This window comes from Aulostomus chinensis, chromosome 7, assembly GCF_037954235.1.
Source record: "Aulostomus chinensis isolate RoL2024-O1b breed Wild chromosome 7, RoL_Achi_v1.0, whole genome shotgun sequence".
Lineage (NCBI taxonomy): Eukaryota > Metazoa > Chordata > Actinopteri > Syngnathiformes > Aulostomidae > Aulostomus > Aulostomus chinensis.
In genome coordinates this window covers 5393197-5406308 of record NC_141326.1, presented here as the reverse complement: position 1 = coordinate 5406308, position 13112 = coordinate 5393197, and the positions used below count along the sequence as shown (strand labels likewise).

At 43.3% G+C, this 13112-nt stretch overlaps 2 protein-coding genes across 9 annotated transcripts in view; both read left to right on the top strand.

Moving 5' to 3' along the window:
* Window positions 1–2785: 2785 nt before the first annotated feature.
* On the top strand, window positions 2786–10067 carry fam169b (family with sequence similarity 169 member B). Of its 6 annotated transcripts, none has more exons than XM_086208241.1 (9): window positions 2786–2936; window positions 3747–3883; window positions 4036–4138; window positions 4218–4303; window positions 5511–5673; window positions 6506–6688; window positions 7188–7313; window positions 8584–8681; window positions 9613–10067. In XM_086208241.1, exons 2-9 carry the CDS (start codon window positions 3758–3760, stop codon window positions 9922–9924), a joined length of 1197 nt encoding a protein of 398 aa, XP_086064367.1. In that variant the 5' UTR covers window positions 2786–2936; window positions 3747–3757; the 3' UTR covers window positions 9925–10067. The 6 variants fall into 6 exon arrangements, with proteins under 6 accessions (XP_086064367.1, XP_086064365.1, XP_086064369.1 ...); XM_086208239.1 differs by having other exon boundaries at window positions 5493–5673; XM_086208240.1 differs by lacking the exon at window positions 2786–2936 and adding an exon at window positions 2977–3406 and having other exon boundaries at window positions 5493–5673.
* A 1369-nt stretch (window positions 10068–11436) lies between these two features.
* The window catches only part of arpin (actin related protein 2/3 complex inhibitor), a 66177-nt gene continuing 64501 nt past the window's right edge, over window positions 11437–13112 (top strand). For all 3 annotated transcript variants that reach the window (XR_015116744.1, XR_015116743.1, XM_086207670.1), the window contains exons 1-3: window positions 11437–11585; window positions 11949–12024; window positions 12513–12645. Coding sequence is in view for 1 of the 3 variants with exons in the window: in XM_086207670.1 (XP_086063796.1) it covers window positions 11494–11585; window positions 11949–12024; window positions 12513–12645 (301 nt within the window). In the remaining 2 variants the exon portion in view is untranslated. The remainder of the gene's footprint in view (window positions 11586–11948; window positions 12025–12512; window positions 12646–13112) is intronic.

The window sequence follows — 13112 nt, the reverse complement described above, 5'->3', positions numbered from 1 at the left end:
CCAACACCTGGTGCCTGTACTGGGAAGAAGGGTTAGAGAGTCAGTGAGATAACTTAAGGCCCAACTCTGCATTTCCAGGGCCATGAAAGTGGCTGAATTTTCTGCAGAATACATCACCATCGTAACATGCAACAGACATAACCTGCTCCAGAGCAGGCAAGGAGCATAAGATACAAGGTCAAAACACACACGAGCACCACCCATTGACCAATCACATCTTATGGACAATGTTGTCAACACTCATCTATTGATATTTTTACATCAGTGCACGGATCAGGGCAGAGGTCGAAAATGGTGGCAGATTGTTTGAGTGCTGAGTAATGGAGAGTTTGATTTGAATGGGCTGGGTTTTGGAAATTTTTTTTTTTTCTATTACTGATTTTGAATGTAACCTATGGTGGAGTGGGGAGTAGCGTTGAGTGACAGTCTGTATACGTCCAGCAGCAGTGCTGTCACACGACTCCTGCTGGAATGTTGGGCCAATGCCTGCTTATTTTAGGTAGGTGCTACATCTGTGCTCAGCAAGGGAGAAGCAAAGTGATGAGTCCCTTAGGAAGGGAGCAAATACCTGTGGGCTTGAAGCCCTGGAGAAACTTTTTTACTGTTCAAGTTGATCGGAGCTAGTCCATGTCTACTGCAGTTTAATGGGTGGGAGTAGGAGTGGGGAAGTATGGGAGATTGTGAATAGGAATACGCCCAAAAGCAACTGAGAAAAAGAGGTAATGTTTCCAAGGATAGTGATCTGAATAATGGACGGGCTGGATTGAGGAGAGGTGAGCCAAACACTGAGGTGAGCTCCAATCAAAGCCAAGGAAGACCCTGGTTTCACTTCTGTTGTTTGTCTGAAACCGTCAAACTTGAGCTTGGTGATGTCACATATGTCACTGTTCTAATGGAATGATGTTGTTTTTTTGGAAGACAAAGGTCAAACAAATCAAGGCACTTAAGATCAAAAACACAAAGGAAAGGAGTCCATCCATCTAACCATTTTCTACTGCTTATTCCTGTTGAGGGTCGCGGGGGGGGGGGGGGGGGGGCTGGAGCCTATCCCAACAGCCTTTGGGCAAGAGGTGGGGTTCAACCTGGACAGGTCACCAGTCCATCGCAGGGCCAACACATAGAGACAGAAAACCATTCACACTCACATTCATACCTACGGTCAATTTAGAGTATCAATCAGCCCCATTTAATGTCTTTGGACTGTGGGAGGAAGCTGGAGTACCAGAGAGAACCCACGCAGGCACAGGGAGAACATGGAGACTCACACAGAAAGATCCAGTGCTCCAGCCATGGCTGGAACCCAGAACCTTCTTGCTGTGAGGCGACAGTGCTGACCACTGCACCACCGTGCCGCCCCCAAATAAAAGTGTATGGGATATTTGCAACACACAAAGTCAGGAAGCATACTCAACATACATCACAAGATTTCAAACCAGGGATTATCTGTGGGTTACCAGAGGAATCACTTGATTGTGAAGCCTCTGAAGAGTCGTCGTTGTCGTCCTCCTCCTCCACTTATCCGGTGGGTCCAGGTCGGGGGGGCAGCAGCCTCAGCAGGGAAGCCCAGACTGTCCTCTCCCCAGCCACTTCCACCAGCTCTTCCGGGGGAATCCCGAGGTGTTCCCAGGCCAGCCGAGAGAGCCAGCCTCCTCCCAGTTGGGCATGCCTAGAACACCTCTGAGGGAGGCGTCCAGGAGGCATCCTCACCAGATGCCCGAACCACCTCAACTGGCTCCTCTCGACATGGAGGAGCAGCAGCTCTACTCTGAGTCCCTCCCGAATGACTGAGCTTCTCACACTGTCTCTAAGGGAGAGCCCAGCCTCCCTGTGGAGGAAACTCATTTCGGCCGCTTGTATACGCGATCTCGTTCTTTCGGTCATTACCTAGAGCTCATGACCATAAGTGAGGGTTACCTTCTGGTGGACGCCTCTGAAGAGGATGAGGATAATCATGAAGGAAGCAATGTGGTTGTAGAGTATATGGCAACCCTCTTGTTGAAATTAGACACAGTCACCTGTCGGGGAACAAGGTACTCAAAAGGCATGACTGTACCCTATGTTTCTATGGCAGGTTCTGATTCTTAATACATTTTGGAAATTGACATAATGGCAACTAATTATTTGAAGTCGTTTACACTTCCAAAACACATAAAGGGCAAATTGGTCAAAATTAATAAATCAGAGGACTTTAACCAGTATTTTTCATTTAAATATTACCTATTTTAATCAAATAAGTTTAACGTGTTTAACATCGTGAGGGTGTTGACATCAATTGTACTCAATTTATGGGCTTTTTCTGACAATGTTTCTGACAAGTTGTCCTCACTAATAATATCAATCAGTTGACTCAACGTGCAAAAGTAGACTGAAAATGTTACTGACTAAATGTTTCTTTAAAGTATACTTTGAAGAAAAGGTGCATAAAAAAATTAACTGTTGTTTTAATGTCAATCCATCCATTAACTTGACCCCTTATCCGTTAAGGGCCTATCCCAGCTGACATTTGGCGAGGGGCGGGGTTCACCCTGGAAGGGTCACCGGTCCATCAAGAGCAATTAGGGGTTCAGTACCTTGCTCAAGGATATTTCGACATGGTCCCCGGGGGAAGTGTGCATCAAACTAGCGACCCTTCAGTTGCTTGGCACTTGACTTCATTAATCTTTCGATTTTCACTTTCTTGACAAAATCTTATGCTGTTTTCTTTACCTTTCACTTCCCGGTCCTGTTGTCGTGCACACCGCAAGCTTGACGCAGTTTGGAGCGCAACAAGATACTGTAGTACCCATGTCCTCGCAGACGGGGGCGCTGCAAGCCAAAGAAAATCAAGTCAAAGTGAGAATCGTGACATTTAGGGAAGTTACAGGTAGAACAGATCCGAACAGAAAGCCTACTTCCTCCCAAAATCTGAGAGAGATTATTCAAGTAAAAGTCGGACAGTAAGTTCTTTCGAAATGTGCCAAGCGGCGCTATCAGAATTTGTTTTGAAATCGTTTTAAGAGTTGAAATTCCGTGAACGTTGTTGTTGCTAACATGGCTAAGTTAGCAAGAGAGTGCAGCTGCAGCAATATCAGTCTAATCTCGTTTGTGGACCTCATGCTGTGGACGCATTATCACCCATGTTAATGGTCTTTATTTACATGATCTTTATTTTTTTGATTTGAAAACTCCTCTAAACAGTTCTGATAGCGACGTAAGGTGCATGGGTTTAGCGAACTGTGACCGAACAGTTGAGGTTTAAACATGAAAGTTAAGTCAGTTGCGGTAACTTCAGTGCCGAGTTTTTAAGATGGAAGACAGAAGTCTTTCCCAAAGTCAGAAGTCACCAACAGCTTGATACGTCGTGTCTGTTCGTTTATTTAATGTCAGGAAGTTGAACAGTATGTTGCTGTTTGAGATCTTTCATGGTGTGCGTATATCCTTGTATTTTAATTGTCTCTTTATAACGCCTTCAATCCATTCTTTTTCAAATTCCACTGAGTCAGACGCAATGTCATTTAGTTCAATTGTTGAATTTTGCTCTTCTGTGTACCTGTCTGGGGTTTACAGTCAACATCATCTTGGTGTCTTGATCTCAGCGCTATGGAGGACACAACTGTACAAATTAAAGTCAAATGGGGATTCATAGTTTTTGTGCACCTCAGTCACTCCTGAGGAAATTACCATCAATAGGTGTTGCAAATGTGTGCCTACCTGCTGCGTTCAATGCAACCCACTTCCCTGTATTTAGTCAGCTATTTTCTCTTCAGGAGAGGACAGCATGTATCCTTCAGACCTTCCAGCTTTAGATGGTGGTGACCTGACGTCAGCATCTGAAGAGTACCTCTCTTCTCTGGAGTCCAGGCCTCATGATGACGAGTGGTTTCAATCATCGCAGACCTCCAAGGTAACAGTAACAACACTATTTTTTTGTCATGCTAAATCAGTAGGAGGGAATATTAAGATTTATCCATCACACTCAGGAGAGGATCATAGGTGGTTCCCCGGTGACCTCAGGGCAGGTAGGAGATGGTCATGAGATTGTCTTCTTCCGCTCAGGTAGCAGTGACAGCAAATAACATCAACCGGTTGCAACTGTTTGAAGATGAGCAATGTGAATGTACAGTACTGGCACTTCACCCCCCTGGCCGTCCATCACATGGTATCTCACACACTCACACAAACATACACACACACGACATACAAAAACTGCCTCCAACTCTTCCTCTTCTCCCTTCCAGTGGTGGCTTTATACTTGCACGGGAGGTGGTGGTGTCTGGATGACGTCCTACGGACATCCAGCAAATCTAGAATTGGCTTGGTGTCGGTAACCTGACTTTCATACTGTTGTGTACGTCAGTGCAGCGACTGATCAGGATATTTCTTCAAAGGTTTAAAAATAGTGCAGACTTGCAACTACTAATTAATTTAATTGCTGACGAATGTGTTTATCTCGGAAAAGTCTGACAATAGAGAAGGAAAAATGCACAACAGGAGATGTGCATGGTTCATGAAAGTACACATAAGGAAGCAGTGCAGCCAATAGTGTTAAATACATTTTCAGTTTAGTTATTTTGGTCACATTTATTGTATTTTATTTGAAGCGACTGACCTTCAAGCAGCTTAATCCAGTCATTTCTTGCCATTTGAAATTCACTTGCTTTCAAACTGTGATTTTAGGCAATAGTTGATTTTCAATTCAGTCGATGTGGTAGGTCTGCAAAAGGACAAGAATAAAACCCAGGATCAGAGCTCTCAATGGGTCTGACAATTACAGCCCGACCTGACCCGGCCCGCAGGCTTTAAAACCCAGACCCTAACCAGCCCGACAAATCAACATGAATTATCAGCCCGTACCCGGCCTGCCGCCCAACCCCCCACCCCCACTCCACTCTCATGGTTTATCTCATACACAGCATCCATTCCATCAGAATCTAGAACGCTGCAAACACTTTCTACACTTCTGATTTCTCTGCTCCTCTAGTAGCGAGTCAATGAATTCACCTGCAGCAAGTTTACGTCTCACCAACTCAATCTTCTCCTCCAGGGCCAGGCTAAAGGCGTGCACGCAGCAGCGTCAGGTCTGCCCCCGCCTCTCTCCTTAATGCATGTTGCAGGCAGCAACCTGCCAGAGATTTTCTTTAGCGGTGATTTTTGTTTTTTTGGGGGGGGGGGGGGATCAGGCAGCCTGATGGCCGACCCTACCCAACCCACTTGCATATTTTTTTGATCCGAACCTGCGGGTCCATCAGGTTTGTCAGGCCGGCCTGACCCATTGAGATCTCCACCCAGGATCATATTTTGGACATTTATCTATTGAGGTATATTTTTTATATCACTAAGACTTTGGAGAGAAGCATGGCTTCAAGAATGCAGTACTACAGTAGTGAGAAAAGATAATTAACTTGATTGGCAATATTAACCGAAGGCAATACAGTAGTCAGAAATTAAGAGAAGCGTTTGAGAAGTGTTTAATGTGATGGTTATGAAGTGTAGTTTTCATCGATGCTGCTAAGGCGTCGTGTGTTCCCCAGGTACAGTCGATCCTGGAGAGGGTGATAGTTTTCCTGCTCAGTCAGGTAGTGGACAGGCCGTCACAGGAGGAAGTGCTCTTCTCCCCTCACCCCAGCACAGAGAGCTGCAAACTGCTGTGGAAAGACAGCCAGGCGGTCGGCTTCTACACTGTCAAACACAAAGGTATAACAGAGATGAGGGGCAGGGTCAATGAATAGGTCATTAGCTCATGAAAACCTTTTTTTTTTTTTTAACTTCTGCATCACCTATTTGTAGCTCCAGAATGTAGGAAGAGCCAGCCACATGTACTTAGCATCATGTAGCTAACAGCGACCCTCTCAACCAGCTACTAACAACAGCAAAACTGCCCATGTATTTTAATTTATGATTGTTCAAGCACATTGTTCTGTATAACCCACATCCTCTTTATCCAGCCAACTAACTGTAATCCAAGTTAGTCAGTTTGGTGCTGCAGTAGACATGCATGGAGCTGTCCCAGCTGACATTGGGTGAGGGGCGGGGTTCACCCTGGACGGGTCGCCAGAGTAATTAGGGGTTTGGTTTGGTATCTTGCTTAAGGATGCTTCGACATGGTCACCGGGGGAAGTGAGGATTGACGCAGCGACACTTCGGTTGCTATACGGCCACTCTCCCTCTGAGCCACGCCGCCCCACCACATCTTCCCAAGATGTAAAATAACTGCTTTTATCATGGGTTACAACCACTGAGACATGCGTGTCAACAGTGTCTCTCACTTTCTTCCTTCAGTTTTACAGGGACAGCGACTGCATGCAACACAACTGACATGTGAAATACCATCGCAGTACTTCAGAACCATCTTTGAATTTTGTGTGCTCGAGTAATTAATTCCTACTGAATGTCCAATATACACTGAGTGACTCTAGAAGCTTAGAAATATTTGTGCTCATGGAAATCTGTTTTTTTTGGGGGGGGGCTCAACCTCACATGAAGCACAGTTGACTGCTCACATTCTCTTCCATGTCTCATCTTTCAGGCAGTCTGTGTGACAACTGGAGCAATCAGTGCTACCTGCTGCCTGTTCTGGACACCATGCTGGTGAGGAGGAGCTGGAGGAGGAGGGGCTTTGGCCTGCAGATGTTGGACGACTTCTGCTGCTCCTTCACGAGCGAGGAGGTGCTGGGGATCAGTGCACCACTATCAGCCAGCATGGTGGCAGGTTAGATTAGGTTCTTTAGGCTTATCGAGAGGTGATTTTGAAAGAGGTGATTATTTCTAGTGAGTCACATGACTAGGTTGTCTTGTCAATACAGCGGTTCCTATCTTAAGGGGGCAGACATCTTCACATCTGCCTCCACAAGTGAGGTGAAGTCACATTAAGGTTATTGCGTATCTCCATCTGCGCAATAGCAAAATACAAACTCCATTTACAAAAATAACACAAGAAAACTTACTTACACCAGGGAGGTCACCTGAATTGCAGTTTGTTACAGAGGCAGAGGTCTGCTACTCGGTCCCTCTCGCTTAATGGGAATGAATAATGGTTACAAGGGCATAATTCATGCATAATACATGAACTCAGTGACGATGCTACAAATGCCAATGCCTCCCCTCAAGCTGCACTTGATAGCATTTGGGCAGACTTTGAGTTGATAGGTTGTTTTTTTTCCTTCCTCTCCAGCAAGCCGTTGTTAAATGATGTGATTTTGTCTTTTTAGTTTGCAGGCGTTTTTTGCAGCTGCATGAGGATCATAGAGATAATCTGTATGAAGTGGAGGCTCCGGGGGGATGGACTCAACGACGAAACATCTGGCTCAACATCCAGCTACAACGCTACTCCCTCGGTAGACATTTTGACTATTATGTTTGCGCACAGGCTTGAAGCAAGGAAAATTGTGGAGTCTGAAATGTGTTCTGTGTAGTTGGCATGGACTTTGGAATCAAAATGGCAAAACTACAATTTTTTTAGGTGGGGAAGCTTGGGGGGTCATTAAGAGTCCGAGCTCGGATTGATTTGTAGTACAACCACAATCACCTCTCCCACTGTCCAGTGATACAGAAGATTTGCCAGCTCAATGGGCTCAGTCTGGCAACAATGGTGGTTGTGGATTTGAAAAAGTTGACAATCACTTAGATGCTCATTAAAAAAACCAAAAAAAAAACCAATGGTTAAATCAAATCCAGGGTGGCCTAACAGATATCAGGGTAGCTCGGGTCACCCTGGACACCCCTGTCTCTGCCCCTGCACAATCAGGGTCATTGTGAACAGGAATCCATTGAAGGCACATCACCTGTGAATGTTACAATAATGCAGTTGAAGCTAAATATCTCTTTACATTTCCTTAAAATTCTCTTACCAAACCACTTGATTGCAATGTCATTCTGAGCAGAGATGCATTGGAAACTGAACTGTGGAGAAAAGATGTTTTACATAATAATAATTTTGATGATAATGGTGTTTTTGACTTGTTCAATCAATTGTAACACAAAAAGATAGTGTGTCAAATGATTGCCACTGGAATTCAAAGATGACATGAAACAAAATCAGCTGACAACTAATTTGGTGCTTTTTTTTCCCAGCAGTCAGACCCTTTTAAGCAAAGGTTTCCATTCCAGGTTCAGCTTTGTGAATCCAAAGTACTGTTTTACTCTTGCACCACGCAGGAGTATTTCCACCTAATGTGGTCAGATGGCTTGACTTCTTTAAGATGTTTGACAACATTTGACAAGTACCGTACCTGTCAAACTCGCCCTTGTGGGTGTTTCTCCCTTTTTGGGGTCGCAAATCCACAAGGTTGAAGGAGGCTGCGTGTGACTGAGAGACGGGAAGAACAACTGGTGAGGCTCATGAAGCAAACATATGACACAAGAGAAGACGGAGGAGCCTGTCTTGCCCCTGACTTTGATGTCCGTGTTGTCGGGGGCCGTCCTGTCTTCTTTGACTGTGACGTTTCATCAAGAGTTAATGGCCTAGCCCTTTACCCCACCGTTGTTTTTGGTTGTTATATTCAAGAGCCTTCAGCATCATCATGTGGTGTGAAGAGTCTTCAGCGACTGAATGTAATCCGAAACGTGACACAAAATTTTGCAGCTAGTGACTATCATTTCTTCTAGGTTTCAACAAAAACAATCCAGCGCAGGGGAGCACAGGGAGGAATGAAGGACATGAGTCATCTAAGATGGTGAAAACCTCAGAGCCTCATGTTTTGGAGGTATTTGTCAAATTCTCAGCCAAAGTGCTTAAAATTTCTGGGCCCATTTTGTTAAGTTTGGATTAAAATACTCTTATTTAGATTTTTTGTTGTTGTTTGGCATCAGAAGGTGACTCAGAGCAAACACTTCTGATCAGGAATTACACTCAGTCGTAACACAGGGAGTAACTCATCTCAGAATAGGCAGAGAATAAAGTGAATGCCCTTGGAATATAAACCGTGCACAAGTAAGATTTTGAATCAGAATGTCTTTATATTCCAAGGACATTCACTTTATTCTCTGCCTATTCTGAGATGAGTGAATGTCCTTGGAATATAAACCGTGCACAAGTAAGATTTTGAATCAGAATGTTTTTATATTCCAAGGACATTCACTTTATTCTCTGCCTATTCTGAGATGAGTGAATGTCCTTGGAATATAAACCGTGCACAAGTAAGATTTTGAACCAGAATGTTTTTCCATTCATGCATTTTCCTGATGTTTGTTTGGGGACACTTCAATCCGAAACCTTTTAATATTACCAACCTTAAATACAATTGAAGCGCTTCTGTTATAAAATGTGTCTTAATTTGTGACTTTTAGGTAAAAGCAAGTGCAGGAAGACGCTCTCAGGCTTGGACAGAATAAGCAACGGTTATCTGGGACATGAAGAAAACTTTAGTTGTATTTAGGGCCCTGGATACCCTGTATGTGTAGAATGTGAATAAAAAAGAATCTAGAGTGAATCTGACTTATTATTATTACTTTCCTTATTATTACTTATTGAATGGCCTCTGAACACAACGTGAGGAGAATTTGAGTATCATTCAAAGTAAATTGTGCAAGTACGTTATGCAAAATCTCTGTCTGTATGGTGAATACGTGTTTCTTGTTGTTCAGTCAGTACATTGTACAACATTTAAATTTTTTTCCCTTTATTTTTTATTGCAGACTTCTAAACAGGACATGGCTTCACCTAACACTTGTAAGGTGACCCTTCCACCAGTAATAGGCTCGTATGAACAACAAATTGAACCTTGTGATCCAAGCCAAGGTGGGAGTTCCCTGACCAGCAGTAAGACTGGATCAGGATGTAGCCTCACTCCACAAGCTCATGATCCGGACCCTCGATCTCCAACCAGATCACCTGGTTCAATAAGAACACCCCCAGCGATGAGATCCAAGCCCTCCCTAACGACAGACCCTCGCAGAGAGAAGCCAGAGCAAACACAGAGAATCACTAAACGGACAAAAAGGACATGAGTTTCATCACACTTGCACATCGCTACTCTGCACAGCTCCTCTTGAGTAGTGTTTTCCTATGGAATGATGTTTACAACCTTCTCTATGAGCAAATAAACGGTGCAGTACATTTTAAATACTGCAATAAAGCACACAGAGAACCATTGCGCTGTTATGCATCTTTGTTTTCTCAATCACCCTACTTCTACCCTTGTCATGTAGGACTGATGCCACTTTTATTGATCCTATATAGTTCAGTTGATCTTTTTCAAAGCCTGAGCAAAGGCCTACCCTGCCTGAGTGACTGCATCCCTACCAGCGTGTTTGCAGACAGGAGTTAAGTTAGATATTCAGCATTTGTTTGACATTGGAAATGCAATCCTTTTCTTTTATGCTCTTCAATCGTTAAATCAGACCATCCGTGGCGTTCCGCTTATTCCTGTTAAGGGTCGTGGGGGGGGGGGGGGGGGGGCTGGAGCCTATCCCAGCATCAACGGGTGAGAGGCGGGGTTCACCCTGGACAGATCACCAGTCCATCACAGGGCCAACACAGAGACAGACAACCATTCACACCTACGGTCAATCTAGAGTATCAATCAGCCTCATCCCCAGTTGCATGTCTTTGGACTGTGGGAGGAAGCTGGAGTACCAGAGAGAACCCACGCAGGAACAGGGAGAACATGGAGACTCACACAGAAAGATCCCGTGCACGAGCCGGGACTCAAACCTGAAACCTTCTTGCTGTGAGGTGACAGTGCTGACCACTGCACCACCGTGCAAATCAAGCCATTTTTGCAACATATACTGTTTTCCCTTAGATACTGCAAGTTTTTTTTTAAAAGATTTGTTTTGTAGATACTATAAACATGCTAATAAACATACTGTGCTCCTTGTCCCTGTTATATTAGGGATAATAACTGGCCTAAATATTTTAAAAAGATGTTTTGGTTATGTTTATAGGTTTTTTCGCATATTTATCCCCTTTTTATCAACAACAAAAACATTTACTAAAGATATCTTCAGAAAAACGTGGCACCAGAAAACAATAATATCTATTTGCAAAAATGATTTGACATGTCAGACTACTTAGGAGGATAACATCACCTTCTGAAAATAGTTGCCTAAGTCATTTTTGATTTTTTTGCCTTAAAGAAGTCCTTATGATGTTGTGTCTCCAGTTTTTGTGTTTTCAGAAAAACTCGGGGGGGGGGGGGTGACTTAAGCGATTATTTAACGTCGGCGACTATAATAGGTTTACATTTTTAATGCCATCGAATGCTGAAAATCAAACAGGTATGCAGGTTTAAATTGTTGTATCTCTCATAGCCATTTATGAATCTGATTCCCGTACATTCATACAGTCTTAGATGAAAATCTGAAACCCTTCCTCCCTCGGGTGTTGGTTTTAAGCACCTGCTCCAACTCTGCTGAGTCAGTGTCTACCATTTTTCAAGTTAACCGCTTCTCCTTTCGACCCCGCCGGCCGGGACCTGCCGTGCTTAAAAACGAGCGCATCTAAATTGGCAGGACAGGAAGTCAGAAACAGGAAGAATTCCAGAGAAGGGAAAAATTACAGGCTTTCCAAAGAAAATGAGCCGGATTTATCACAACATGTCTTTAAAGAATAAACCAGTGCACAATGAGAAATTTGACGGTGTTTGGTCTCCCTCTACATATGAGAGGTAGGGGCGAAAACACTTGGGTTTACAGTAACAAATATCTATTGAAGAGGACCATGTCAACACAACATAAAACTAGTTTTGGAGTGTTCTACGTTCAAGCATATTATAATTCCTTTTATTATATTCTTTCTGTGGTCGACGGACCAACGTGTCAATTCCTGCTGGACAAAGTTCCCTTAACACCCTCACCAAGTTCCCAGGTGCCGCGTGTGTGCAAGCACGGCGTTAAACGTCAGACTTAAGTCTAAATTGGAAATGAAGCTGAATGTTTGTCCAGTCAAAATGGTCTCCTGACGTTTTTGCAGATTGGAAGCAAGCGAGCGCACGGTTCTCTTAATCAAGTTCTCTCACATTTTCTGTCAGTGGTCATGGAGTTCTTCTCGAAGGGACGATTGTTGACTTCTCCAGGCATGCCCTCACTGACGTCACCAGTCAGAAGGTAGGCGAATGTCGCCATACAGATTGTCCAGTAATTGATCATTAGTTTTACCTCATTTAAGTATTATTTCTTAAAGATTTTATAAGAAGTATTTCAGTATTTTCTGGTCTTTCCATCATATATGGACCACTGTCCACTTCGTTAAATAACTGACGGGGGGGGGGGGGGGTAAAGAATTATTTGTGTTGGCTGCCTCTATCTGTAATATTTAATGTTGATTAATAGATAATAAGTAATTTAATAAATAATTAATTATACATTGTTCAGAACGAGGATTTTGTCAAACCTTTTTCCTAATCTCCCTTTCACTAAACCATGTAAATTCTACCATTGGCCTATAGAAATCTGAAAATTTAATCTCTATTTTTTTTTAATATAAAACAAACACCTTCTGTAACATGATAAAGAAATAGTTAGGATGGATGGCATCTTGGTCAGACAGATACAGTAGAGACCACTAACTGTTCTTGTGTTTTGCTCTTTGACAGGTGCGCTTCTATGTGTTGTACATCAAACCCAGCCGCATCCATCGCAGAAAGTTTGATGCTAGCGGCAAGGAGATCGAACCAAACTTCAGTGACACAAGGAAGGTCAACAAAGGCTTCCTCATGTCCTCCTACAGTGAGTGGAGAATGACCCAATGAAGTCAATTACATAATATTTTTCTAAAATTTCAATACATATGATTAAAAGAAAACTTTATTCCTGAATGAAGTAGCACTATCAGTGCTGGGAATCACTAGTGATTTGATGAATCACATAATTCTTTCACCAGGTCCTGAATCTGTTCTATTTACAATTAGTTTTGATTCAACATCAGTAAAAGAAGTGACATTTCAGTTTCAGTGCCAATATGGCTTAAAGAGATTGATTTATCACTGATACTGTTAATTGTACAAAGATGACACTTTTTTCTGGTGCATGATTAAAAATATAAATTCTTCACATCGAAAATTGACCCGGGCATCACGGTGGTAAAGTGGTTAGCACAGTCACCTCACAGCAAAAAGGTTCCAGGTTTGAGCCCCTGCTCGGGAAAAGAGTCTTTCTGTGTGGAGTTTGCATGTTCTCCCTGCGCCTATGTGGCC